At 39.9% G+C, this 14242-nt stretch overlaps 1 protein-coding gene across 1 annotated transcript in view; it reads right to left on the bottom strand.

Annotated features, from left to right (window-relative positions):
• NEB (nebulin) overlaps positions 1 to 14242 on the bottom strand; it is a 194842-nt gene that overhangs the window by 101602 nt on the left and 78998 nt on the right. The window contains exons 53-63 of the mRNA XM_073306879.2: positions 13329 to 13532; positions 12126 to 12230; positions 11912 to 12019; positions 10057 to 10368; positions 6049 to 6252; positions 4846 to 4950; positions 4632 to 4739; positions 3125 to 3436; positions 1898 to 2101; positions 665 to 769; positions 451 to 558 (exon numbers count right to left, since the gene is read on the bottom strand). Of these exons, the coding sequence (XP_073162980.2) occupies positions 451 to 558; positions 665 to 769; positions 1898 to 2101; positions 3125 to 3436; positions 4632 to 4739; positions 4846 to 4950; positions 6049 to 6252; positions 10057 to 10368; positions 11912 to 12019; positions 12126 to 12230; positions 13329 to 13532 (1875 nt within the window). The remainder of the gene's footprint in view (positions 1 to 450; positions 559 to 664; positions 770 to 1897; positions 2102 to 3124; positions 3437 to 4631; positions 4740 to 4845; positions 4951 to 6048; positions 6253 to 10056; positions 10369 to 11911; positions 12020 to 12125; positions 12231 to 13328; positions 13533 to 14242) is intronic.

Raw genomic sequence — 14242 nt, forward strand, 5'->3', positions numbered from 1 at the left:
TCTGCTCATTAACGAGGCCAAACACATTTGTTTTCAAATGCCAGTTTCAATTGAATGAGTATGTTACCAGGAAAAGATCAGCGAGGCAGTGCTGGTAGATAACACCTAAACAGAAAGATTAATTCACCTAAAAATATTTACTAGCAGTTATTATTAAATAAGAGACATTAGTTTGAATTAAAACTGGACAGGATAACTTCATTTGTCACATCCCTCAAACCAGCAAACAGAGATCCTCAAATAGACAACAGACACTGGGAATGTAATCCTGCCACAGATAAAGTAAGGACAGGCCTACAGGAACTATACAGAAGATTTTATTCCAGGCGTACTCCTATTTATTTTTCAGAAAGAGCTTTGCCTGATTGTGTTGATGGAGCACGCCTTTAACTGCTCACTATGAACTTGAGACCTTTGAAAGTGTGAGGAGAAGGGTCTGAGTTTACTTACCTCACTTGCAATATCTCGGGAGGCTTTAGCTGCCCTGATTGGAATGGCATCTACCCGTAGGTCATAGCCTTTCTTCTTGTCCTCTTCCATTGCAAGTCTGTACAGTTTCTAAAAAAATAAAAAATATTCATTACATTTCAGAAATAATGCATTTCCCTTTCATCTAAGTTGTCTTACAAGCTGCCCTTTAATTTTTAAGCAAGGCATCACCTACCTCACTGTAATTCAATTTGTTCTGCTGTGCCAGTAAAATAGCAGGGGTATCTGGCATCACGTGGATGCTAGTTTTATCTTTATTCCAAGCTTCTGTATACGAACGCTGAAAAGCAAAGAGCAAATATAATAGGAGTTGGAATCATGAAGACCGCAGTCATTGAAATGGTAAGATATAATTATGGCTGAATAAAGCATGATCCAGATCAGCAATCCTAAGAGTTTCATGGAGGCTGGAACAAAAGTAACTAAAACTTAAACAACAGAAATTCTCTTGTTCGCACTGACCTGGAGACCCACTGCAAATTACAGGATTTTACTCATTAATTAATAAAGGTCAGCTACTGATACTCTCATTCATGATGAGTAGTACCTTGCTACACAAGACCACACAATGATTTCAGTAGGATTTTTGAGTGACGTACCATTTGACAGGTGAAATTCTGGCTCTACTCTAGTCAATTGGAATGTTGCTTCAGAGGGGCAAAGATATAGCCCCGCATGATTAATCTAGTTTGAGTCAGAGCAAATACAGCAAGTCTTGCACATCACCGAATGCAATTTTTCCATTATCTTTGTCAATGATGGTTCAGCTTCAACTATTTAATACTTCATAATTTGCTGGCAAATAATGGATTTGATATTTTGGAGGTATAATCAAGTCTTACTAATATGGCAATTCACTATAACCTCTGCCATTAGATCAGAGGGATTAGAGGTAAAGGGTGTGGATACTATGTTTTGTGAAGATCAAGAAATGCTAATTAGCAAAGAGATATACAATCATGAGATGTTTTGGGGCAACAATTCCCATGAGATATATATGAATATCTTTCTTAGGTATAACTGGCCAGTTTTCTGCACAATCATGATAAATCATGATAAATACTTGAAAAAGAAACAGCCTAGCTCTTTACACTGAGAAATTATTTTATAACTTAAAAAAAAATCTAAAAAAATACAACCAAACTCTTGGTAAAATCTTTTTCATGTTTCTGAGTATAAACATAAGCAATTATTAAATATATATTTTAAAATATACTTGAGCTATGTGCTAGACACTCAAAATACAAAACAAAAGTATTCCACTATAATGGAAATAAATCCTTGACATTCAATGAAAAGGCTGTAGTATCATAATGCAAACTTCTTTATTTTCCTTAAAAACCAAAACATTAGCATCAAGAAAAATTATATCATTTTAATTCTAGTTGCAAATAAATAGAAAACTCACCTGGTTCATAATTTCAGAATTGTGCTTTGCCAGAACCATTGGTAGAGAATCAAGCAGGCTATTAAATTTGATCGTGTCTGGGAGTTGCCGATAGGTATGGTCACTCAGGATGGTGGCTGCTCTCTTATTCTTCTCATCCTCCAAAGAACCAGCTGGGGACCAGCCAATGCCTTTCAACCACTGAAGATCTGACTTATATACAATCTGAAATTAAAGAGGAAGACAAGAAAGTTTATTATTTTAGTTAGACAACATGAACATTTTTTCTCCAATGCAAAGCAGCACCAATTAAAGAGATTCTCACTGTTTAATCAATATCATATGATGACAGAGGTCGTTACCTCACAGCCCTCTGACAGGACTAGTTCAACACTGACAGATTCTGAATTCTGCCTACACTGCTTTCTTTTTTCTTGAGACATTTATTTATGTGTCAACATGAGACAAAATAATTTCAAAGGAGGTTTGCAGAGTCATGTAAGAGATTTAGGAACACAAACGTCAATGGTCGTTGCAGTCCTAAATGCCTTAGATGATTTTGATAATCTTCCCCTTTGTTTGTAAGTATACATCCCTTTGATCCTTGCATGAAAGGGACCTGAACTATTACCACCATGCAGGCACAAAGAGGCAACTCTAGAGAACATATATACAAGTCAGACACTGCACACAGGCAAGTCGCTACTCCACAAAAATCTTGCTCCACCTATTGGAAGTTCTGTTCCAGTCAGGATGGAGATTAATCTAAAACTGGCATGGAGACAACCCAGTCACTCAAGGTAAATTTTGGTAATTACAGCCATTGCTTTTCCTCTCTCAGATATCAGAGATAAGAAGGACCTCAAGCTCTGGACATGTCACTTATATAAACAAAACAGTATATTTACAAACATGAAACTCAGATGCTTTTACCCTCTCCCTCCTGAGAGGGAGAGTTCAAATCCACTGCAGAAAATCTAACTCCAAAGTTCACAAGAGGAGATCAGTACTTAGGATGCAAAAGGAAGGCTACATGCTGCAAACTGTGAACTAATTAAACTGTGGAATGATTCACTTCCATTGGCAGCATTCTGAAAATACCCACCTATCCCGTGTGCTCCAGCAAAGGTCCTTGCAGGAAAAAGAGTTCGGAAATGGAGAACTTTAAATACATTTTTTACATCGGATGAAAAAACATAATTAATAAAATGCTTCACTTTTCACAAAGCTGATAAAAGTAGGACTTACATCACTCTGAAGATCGTATGTTTTCCTGGCATGTACAACATCGTTCTGGTCTGGCAGACATGTCCACTGGTGCAGAGGATGTCTATAATCAACTTCACTAACCAGTTCCTGACACTTCTTGGCAAGTACAATTCCCAGCATATCTATGGGAGTATTATATTTGGTCTTCCATTTCTCAAAATCTTTCTTGTATTCCCTGTCACTCTGGATCTTGGCTACATGCATAGACCACACCATCTTTGGATCATCCTGGATATTGCGGGCTCCCACATGGTGGCCTAGCTGTTTGCGATACTCTGCTTTGTATTTGTACTGTAGGTTAAAAAAAAAGTCCAATTAGTTTCAGGGGGATTTGTTAAGAAAACAACCTATAATCCTATAGCAACTCCCTGGAGGACTTCTTCATGAGACGGTGGAGGCTTTTATGTGAAGAAGTGTTCTGTTCATAGACTGTGGAGTCTGAGTGTTAAAGCACTCATAGGGCTCTCCGCATAAAAAGAGGTTTAGACACAAGAGTTTCTTAAACATGTAAGTAATAAGATGTCTTTGTGCCTAGGTCTGGTGGCCTATATGCCACTGGAATGTTTCAAGAGGAAAACTACAGCTTCCTCTGCCTGATTCATTGTAGCCAAGCTATTTCTTATTCCTTGGTCTGGCTCCCCTGAGGTCAGAACTCAGTTTCTCTCTATGAAGGGCCCATCAGTTATTTCCTCAGCTAACAGTCTCCACCTGATTATAACGGTCTTAAACACAAAGCGCTTTAAGGGCAATTTAGCAGAAACAGTAAGAAAATCATTAAATATAACAGATAAAATAAAAATATGCCTAGCAAATGTAATAGAAAACATTGTTGAACTGATACTAATTTGGTTACTAAGAATCAAAATAGACCTTCAACATATTACAATATTAACTTAGTTTAACAGTATCCAAGAAAAAAAGTTTTCCCTATGACTGAGGATAAGCCACTGGATTATGGTCATAAACCTCTGATATTTTCTGCTAGCATTTGACCTAAATTCCAGTCCAAGAGGATATATGCCTTTGCATGAAGTCTAATAATTAACAAGGCCAAACACATTTGTTTTCCAATACCAATTTCAATTAAGTGGGTATGTTACTGGGAAAGGACTGACAGGCAGCACGGGTAGGTTACACTGCAAGAAAAAGATTTATTTAGCTAAAACCATTGAGTAGCAATTATAAAATAAGAGATATTAGTTAGAATTAAAAGTGGACAAGATGACTTCATTTGTCACACACCTCAAACCATCAAACACAGATCCCCAAGTAGACAACACATGCTGGGAGTGGAACCTCACCACAGGTAAAGTAAGGACAGACCTACAGGAACTGTAGGGAAGTTTTTATTCCAGTCGCACTCCTCTTTATTGTTTGGAAAGTGTGTTACTGGATACATGATTGTGTTCATGAAGTATGCCCTTAACTGCTCACTAAAATGCTGAGACCTCTGAAACAGAGAGGAGAAGGGTCCAAGTTTACTTACCTCACTTGCAATATCTCGGGAGGCTTTAGCTGCCCTGATTGGAATGGCATCTACCCGTAGGTCATAGCCTTTCTTCTTGTCCTCTTCCATTGCAAGTCTGTACAGTTTCTAAAAAAATAAAAAATATTCATTACATTTCAGAAATAATGCATTTCCCTTTCATCTAAGTTGTCTTACAAGCTGCCCTTTAATTTTTAAGCAAGGCATCACCTACCTCACTGTAATTCAATTTGTTCTGCTGCGCCAGTAAAATAGCAGGGGTATCTGGCATCACGTGGATGCTAGTTTTATCTTTATTCCAAGCTTCTGTATATGAGCGCTGAAAAGCAAACAACAAATATAATAAGATGTTCAAAATCATGAAGACCTAAGTCATTAATAGGGTAAGATATAATTCTGACTGAATAAGCGTGATCAAGATCACAAATCCTAAGAATTTCAGGCAGTCCAGAACAACTGTAACTAAAACTAAAATAACAACAGAAGTTTCCTCTGCACTGACCTCAAGACCCATGGCAAATTACTGAATTTTACTAATCAACAAATAACGGTCACAGAGACCTTCACTTATGTTGAGTGGTACCTTGTTCCACAAGTCCACTCAGTGATTTTAGTGAGATTTTTGAGTGATATTCTACTTGACATCATTGAAATCAATGAGAATTTTGCCATTGACTTCAATGAGACAAGATTCCCAGGATGATTGATCTAGTTTAAATCACAGTAAATAAAGCAAGCATTACACATTACCAAATGCATTTTTCCATTTGAGAATGAGAGTTCAGCTTTGATTATTTAATACTTCATAATTTACTGACTAATAACCTGTTAGGTATTTTGGAAATATAATTAAGTCTTTTTAATATGGCAATTCACTATAAACTGTCATTAGATCCGAGAGACTGGAGCTCTGGTTTGTGAAGATAAAGAAATGCAAATTAGCAAAGTTCTATTGAATTTTGAAACTTACTGCATAACAATTCACCTGACATTTATATAAATATGTTTGCTAGGTATAACTGGCCAGTTGTCTGCACAATCATGATAAATATGTATATAGTTGCACCCCCACTTGAAAACAAAATATACAGTTTAGCTCTTTACATTAATTATTTTGCAACAACATAAAATAACATGTAAATACATAAAGCCAATCTCTCATTAAACCACTTTTCCATGTTTCTGATCTTAAACAGAAGCAACTATTAAATATATTTTAAAAATATACTTTAGCTATGTGCTAGAAACTCAAAATACAAAGTAAAAGTACTCAGTTATAATGGTAATAAATCCCTGACATTCCATGAAAAGACTGTAGTCTTGAAATGCAAACGTCTTTATTTTCCTTTAAAAAAAACCTTTAGCATCCAGAAAAACTGTACTGTTTTAATTCTAATTGCAAATTTACAAAACTCACCTGATCCATAATTTCAGAATTGTGCTTTGCCAGAACCATTGGTAGAGAATCAAGCAGGCTAGTAAATTTGATCGTGTCTGGGTGTTGCCGATAGGTATGGTCACTCAGGATCTGGGTTGCTCTCTTATTCTTCTCATCATCCAGAGAGCCAGCTGGGGACCAGCCAATGCCTCTCATCCACTGAAGATCTGATTTATATAAAAGCTGAAGTAACAGACAAAGACAAGACAGTTCACTATTTTATTTAGACAACATGAATATTTTTTCTTCAAAGAAAAGCAGCACCACTTGAAGAGAGTCTCAATGTTTAATCAATATCTAATGATGACAGAGGTATTCACCTTGTAGTCTTCTGATATGGCTAGTTCTACAATGATGGACTCTGAAACCCCAGGTGGATTCTGCCTACTTCAGTTACTCCACAAAAATCTTACTTCACCCCCTGGAAGTTCTGTTTCAGTAAGGGTGGAGATTCATCTATTTTGCATTTTGAGAATTAACAGCCATTTCTTTTCTTCCACCAAATGTCACAGATGAAGAGGTACTTCCTACCCCCTCAAGCTGTGGACACGTCACTTAAACAGCCAAAACAGTAAATATTAAAAATATTAAATAGTAAAATATAGTAAATATTAAATAGTTCTAATATTTAATATCCTTCAATCTGGCAGTGAAAAGATCTATAGAAAGATTTGCAGGATCTCAGGGGAGAGACATCTTCTTCCTCTTCTGAGCCTGAAAAAGGCAACACAGGGTACGGGGAGCTGTTCCCACAGATGTTCTCAGTGGTCTAGCTATGGAAGACACACAAGGGTCAGTAGAAGCTATAGGTTAGAGTGGTCAAAAAGCTGATGCTGGCATAAATAGTGTGTGTGTCATTGGTTCCAAATGCATCAGCAGAACTGACTCCATCATCAGTTCTGGTTGCATTGTCAGTGCTGGTTGCATCATTAATTCCAGGCGAGATGTCAGTGCCAGGTGCATCAGCGAAGTCGACTGTGTAGTCGGTGTCAGATGTGTAGTCATTATCAGTTGAGGAGATACTGAAACTATCTGAAATAGAGGAGAGTCAGGCAGAGAAAAAAAAAGAAGGTCCCTTGCTGCTAGGAAAGCCTGAGGTGTAGAAGGCATCTCAGTTGATTATATGAGTGCCAATGGTGCCAGAGGATCCAGTGGAGCTGAAGCACACTGAGAAGGACCCAGCATGGGTGAATTCGCCAGTCTTCACAGCCCCATTGAGCTGAAGGCAACAGTGCTACCTCTGACATGATCAATAAGCACTTTGATTTGTGAGGCTTCAAACCAGTACCACAGGACCTACCAGATGACTGTCTGGGAGAAGACCAAGAGTTAGAGTATGAATGTTTAGAATGCTTCAATCCACACAGAGAAGGGGAAGTACGATGTTTGCTCCCAGACTTACGTCTGCAGTCAGAAGAAGCTGAAGGAACTCTCCAAGTTGATCCAGGGTGCCCTTGGTCACCACTGGGACTCTGCTCATGCAAAGGTCGCATCATTAAGGCAACAGTCTCTCTGCTTCTTAGTGCAGAGAGAAAAGGAGGTACAAAGAGGACATTTGTCCCTCACACATCACTCACCCACACAAATCAGACAACTCTTGTACCTATCTGTGACAGGAATAACAGTGCTGCACGTGGCACATTTGTTTAAAATCTGGGCTTTTTTTTTCCACAGTAAATCCTCCAGGTACTAATAAAACTGTAGCTAAAATAACTACACTATTTTATACTATACTGCACTGTACGCTATAATTATAAAAACTATATATAGAAAAGTATTTGAAAGCTGACTGACGGAAGCTAAAGTTACAGGGAGATCCAACTCCCACCATAGGTGGTGAGAAGGAATTGAAAAGGAGGCGGTAAACACACCCCTTGTATGCCCTCATCTGAAAGCACAAAGAGAACAAGGGCTCATGCAACGCCTAGTGATACTGCTGGCAAAAGTCTCCGACTCGAGTGCACTACATTGGAATATATATGTGCACTGTCACCTGAAGGAGAATAAGATGATTGGTGGACATCCTGTGCCTCCATGAATTTTTTTCTAAATGAAACATCCAACAAGCTATCACTTAAATTCTTCTGTGGAATACACCTGAGAGTCTAGAAGCACATCCAACACAAACACTCCTTTTTGCTTGAGGCTTTTCCAGTGGTGAAGTAGACAGTCTATCATCAGTAGAGGTGTTGAGGAAACCCAAGGCTAATACAGTTCTCAAGAGGAAGCAGACACAAGGATGCTTCTGCATGCTGTGTGCACCAGTATGGCTTTTGGGTACCTTGGTGTCAAAGGAACCGTAGTAATTAGGTCACCTGATACAGATGTTTTGGTTCTTGCTGTTCAGTACATTCCAAAAATGGAACAAATACATAACATGTGGCTTGAAAGAGGTTCCATTATCAGCACAACTGACAAGTGTCGCTTCATATATGTTCATGCAATCTGTGACACACTCGTTCCTGACTTCCGCAACGAACTACCTGCTACACTTGTATTAAGCGTCTGGGACTCTCTGTCACTGCCATTTGATATTGGGAAACATCCATGTTCAGCGTCGTCAAAACAAAGGGACCTTACTGTTTCAGAGATCTTACCAGATTGAGACAGAATGATGAACAAGCCGCAATTTCTGCAGCAAGCAAGTTGTTAGCCGTGTGGTATGAGAAAGAAAAGGACACCCACAGAGAACTGATCTGTTTGCGCCTCAGTCTAGCCATCAAAAAGGATAAGTCACTGAGCAGACTTCCACCACGGGAGGAAAGTTTTGAAGAGCATGTCAATCTCAGATTTGGATGCCTTTGCATATAGGTAAACCAGATACTGGATCACCATTGCAACATGGATGGAAAAATGAGGCTGATCAACTACTTCCTATATTGTTCAAGGATCCAGTGGCATCTGAGCTTCTAGAAGACCTTATTTGTGCACATGCCAATAGTGTTCACTGAATACTCAATGGTCTCTGTAATCAGAATAAAATTCCCTGCACAGAACTGTGTCCATGCCAAGGCAGTGAAACTATGGTAACCCACACGCTCTCAACAGAGATCATACTAATGAACAAGAGGATAATAATGATGTTGAGTGGGAATGTCTCTAGCGCTACTACATTTCAATTACACCTGTAAAAAATTATTGTTACATTTTGTTTTACCATTTAGGTTGTTGCTGTGATGATTTGAAGTCACAAAGAAATCCAATTTTCTTGAAATAATAACAGAAAAAATGCAAATATTTCAAAATATTTCATTTTAACATGTTGATGGTGTCACTGTTTATCCCAGTTTCTATGGTAACAACACCACTTAACAATGCCACATCATTCCTCACCTTAAAGTAAACATAAAAGTATTTCAAATGATGTATGATGTGCATGGGGTAGAGATGATAACTTAAGTCAACCAAGTTGGTGGTGTCTGCCACATACCTAATATTACAGTGTAGGCAGAGAGGCCTGGTCAGGAGAGACTGAGATGCAGATTTCCGTCCAAGGGAGGTGACGGCTGGGAGCCTAAAGTGGCTGCCCCCTTGCTGGACTATGGAGGGTAGAGTGACCAGACGTCCTGATACAATTGGGACTGTCCGGATATTTAGTTGTTTGTCCCACACCCCGCCCGATGTACAGTTGGGATGCCATTTGTCCCAATATATTGCTTCGGCGGCACTCCAGATTTTTTTTTTTTTGCTTGGGACGGCAAAAAACCTAGAGCTGGCCCTGGTGTGGGGGCGGGGTGAGCCTGTGGCTGCCCCCCGATGTGTCCCGATATTTTGTTCTTGTCATCTGGTCACCCTAATGGAGGGGGAAAACACGTGCAATTGGCCTGAAACTGTAACAACCCACCAATCTAGTATGCAGCAGCAAAGGTCCTTGCAGGATAAAAGAGTCCAGAAATACAGCCCTTAAATATGTTATGTGACATGGCAGCAAAGACATATTTAATAAAACACTTCAGTTTTCACAAAACTGGTAAAAACAGGACTTACATCACTCTGAAGATCGTAAGATTTCCTGGCATGTATAATATCATTCTTGTCTGGCAGACATGTCCACTGGTGCAGAGGATGTCTATAATCAACTTCACTAACCAGTTCCTGACATTTCTTGGCCAGCACAATTCCTAACATATCCACAGGAGTATTGTACTTCGTCTTCCATTTCTCAAAATCTTTCTTGTATTCCCTGTCACTCTGGATCTTGGCTACATGCATAGACCACACCATCTTCGGATCATCCTGGATGTTGCGGGCTCCCACATGGTGGCCCAGCTGTTTGCGATACCCTGCTTTGTATTTGTACTGTAGGGAAAAAAAAAACAAAAAACGTTCAATCAGTTTCAGGGGGATTTTTAAAGAAAATATCCTATACTCCTGTAGCAATTCCCTGGAGGACTTTATCATCATCTGTGAAAGAGTCGCCAATCAAAATCCCTGGCAGGCTGTGGCACCAGGATGGAATACAGACTAGCTGCTAGGCTCCTTACCCTCCAGAGGAGGTAGGAGGTCCCGCCACTTGGTGTCATGGTGGGACTCGATGGTCAGGAAATGAAGGGGGTGGAGCACGAGCAGATATAGCTGTTTCCTAGGCCCAGTTGGGAAACGGACCGATGGCAGGTCACACAGCTAGCTTGGAGGGTGTGGAGAGGGTGGCCGGGGGCCTTGCAGGGCAGGGGCCCTATGGTGAAGTCCGGAGGGTGAGAGGAGGGCAAGGAGTACCCTACCGCAGGACTCACTCAAGGAAAGCCTGACAGGAGGGCAGTAAGGCTGCCCTCACCTCTTGGAGAGTGCACCAGGGGACACGCAGGGTGGAGAGCCCCATGCACCGGCCAAGCGCCAGGGGTTCCACTCAGTCCCCCAGTTGTAGTCCAGGAGGCAACTGCCAGAACCAACCTCCAGGATACCAAGGGGGACTCTGCCACCTGCACACTGAGCTGCGGGTTGTCTATCGGGGTTCCATGAGGAGATATTTTCCCTCAGAGGCCACCATGGACCTGCTCACCGAGATCAGCTTCCAGGTCCACAGGAGGTCCTGGTAGAAGACCAGCTGCTCGGAGAGGTCTCACGGAAGACCCATTGGATGGAGGTAAAAGAGCTGCAAGTCGTAACAGAGCCCTTGGAGCCAACAGGAAAAGACGTGCGCCAGCGCACTCCACACCAAACTACCTGCTCCATGAAGGAGTTTCTGCAGTGCCTGGAGGTGGAGGACATGGACCTGACCGTAGAGGCGGAGCAGACCCTGTCTGCCCTCCTCCAGGGGAAGACTCAGAACCTCCACAGAGACCCAAAGAAGCCCTGGCCAGAAGAACTCCAGAATTAGCTTCTGCAGGTGGATCAGGATACCCGGGAGCGGGCTCAGGCTGCTGCACCAGTGCCGGTGCATGGATAGAAACAGCTGGTTAACCACCAGTGCCCTCCCCTGTAGGGAAAGGCATCAGAGCAGTCCCCTCCAGCTCCGCATCCGCTGAGCCACCCAGCCCTCCAAATAATGCCAGGTTACACGGCAACAAAGAGATTAATTCATTTAAAACATTGAGTAGAAATTATTATCAAATAAGAAATAGTACTTAGACTCAAAACTGGAAAAGATTACTTCATTTGCCATACCCCTCAAACAGAGATCCTCAAATAGACAACACATGCTGGGAGTGGAACCTCACCACAGGTAAAGTAAGGACAGACCTACAGGAACTGTAGGGAAGTTTTTATTCCAGTTGCACTCCTCTTTATTGTTTGGAAAGTGTGTTACTGGATACATGATTGTGTTGATGAAGCATGCCTTTAACTGCTCACTAAAATGCTGAGACCTCTGAAACAGAGAGGAGAAGGGTCCAAGTTTACTTACCTCACTTGCAATATCTCGGGAGGCTTTAGCTGCCCTGATTGGAATGGCATCTACCCGTAGGTCATAGCCTTTCTTCTTGTCCTCTTCCATTGCGAGTCTGTACAGTTTCTAAAAAAATAAAAAATATTCATTACATTTCAGAAATAATGCACTTTCTTTTCATCTAAATATTCTCACATGCTGCCTTTTAATTTTTAAGCAAGGCATCACCTACTTCACTGTAATTCAATTTGTTCTGCTGCGCCAGTAAAATAGCAGGGGTATCTGGCATCACGTGGATGCTAGTTTTATCTTTATTCCAAGCTTCTGTATATGAGCGCTGAAAAGCAAACAACAAATATAATAAGATGTTCAAAATCATGAAGACCTAAGTCATTAATAGGGTAAGATATAATTCTGACTGAATAAGCGTGATCAAGATCACAAATCCTAAGAATTTCAGGCAGTCCAGAACAACTGTAACTAAAACTAAAATAACAACAGAAGTTTCCTCTGCACTGACCTCAAGACCCATGGCAAATTACTGAATTTTACTAATCAACAAATAACGGTCACAGAGACCTTCACTTATGTTGAGTGGTACCTTGTTCCACAAGTCCACTCAGTGATTTTAGTGAGATTTTTGAGTGATATTCTACTTGACATCATTGAAATCAATGAGAATTTTGCCATTGACTTCAATGAGACAAGATTCCCAGGATGATTGATCTAGTTTAAATCACAGTAAATAAAGCAAGCATTACACATTACCAAATGCATTTTTCCATTTGAGAATGAGAGTTCAGCTTTGATTATTTAATACTTCATAATTTACTGACTAATAACCTGTTAGGTATTTTGGAAATATAATTAAGTCTTTTTAATATGGCAATTCACTATAAACTGTCATTAGATCCGAGAGACTGGAGCTCTGGTTTGTGAAGATAAAGAAATGCAAATTAGCAAAGTTCTATTGAATTTTGAAACTTGCTGCGTAACAATTCACCTGACATTTATATAAATATGTCTGCTAGGTATAACTGGCCAGTTGTCTGCACAACCATGATAAATATGTATATAGCTGCACCCCCACTTGAAAACAAAATATACAGTTTAGCTCTTTACATTAATTATTTTGCAACAACATAAAATAACATGTAAATACATAAAGCCAATCTCTCATTAAACCACTTTTCCATGTTTCTGATCTTAAACAGAAGCAACTATTAAATATATTTTAAAAATATACTTTAGCTATGTGCTAGAAACTCAAAATACAAAGTAAAAGTACTCAGTTATAATGGTAATAAATCCCTGACATTCCATGAAAAGACTGTAGTCTTGAAATGCAAACGTCTTTATTTTCCTTTAAAAAAAACCTTTAGCATCCAGAAAAACTGTACTGTTTTAATTCTAATTGCAAATTTACAAAACTCACCTGATCCATAATTTCAGAATTGTGCTTTGCCAGAACCATTGGTAGAGAATCAAGCAGGCTAGTAAATTTGATCGTGTCTGGGTGTTGCCGATAGGTATGGTCACTCAGGATCTGGGTTGCTCTCTTATTCTTCTCATCATCCAGAGAGCCAGCTGGGGACCAGCCAATGCCTCTCATCCACTGAAGATCTGATTTATATAAAAGCTGAAGTAACAGACAAAGACAAGACAGTTCACTATTTTATTTAGACAACATGAATATTTTTTCTTCAAAGAAAAGCAGCACCACTTGAAGAGAGTCTCAATGTTTAATCAATATCTAATGATGACAGAGGTATTCACCTTGTAGTCTTCTGATATGGCTAGTTCTACAACGATGGACTCTGAAACCCAAGGTGGATTCTGCCTACTTCAGTTACTCCACAAAAATCTTACTTCACCCCCTGGAAGTTCTGTCTCAGTCAGGGTGGAGATTCATCTTCAACTGGCATGGAGATAACCTACACACTCAACGTGCATTTTGGGAATTAACAGCCATTTCTTTTCTTCTGCCAAATGTCACAGATGAAGAGGCACTTCCTTCCCCCTCAAGCTCTGGACAGGAGTCACTTATACAGCCAAAATAGTAAATATTCACAGACATGAAACTCAGATTGTCTTGCCTTCATTCTGCTCTATGGAGAGTTGAAATCCATGGCAGAAAATTTAATTTAACTCCGAAGTGGACAAGAGAAGATCCATACTTAGTAAGGATGCAAACAGAAAGCCGCCTCTTGTTAATTGTGAGCTAGCATCACGTCTATTGTTACTGTTCCAAAAATACCCACGTCCACAGATATGGCAATTTCCTACAATAACCTTGGAAGACCTTTTTGTATTTAATTTATGTATTAGTGTGGGTTAGGACTGTATGTA

Source organism: Lepidochelys kempii, chromosome 11 (assembly GCF_965140285.1).
Source record: "Lepidochelys kempii isolate rLepKem1 chromosome 11, rLepKem1.hap1, whole genome shotgun sequence".
Classification (NCBI taxonomy): domain Eukaryota; kingdom Metazoa; phylum Chordata; order Testudines; family Cheloniidae; genus Lepidochelys; species Lepidochelys kempii.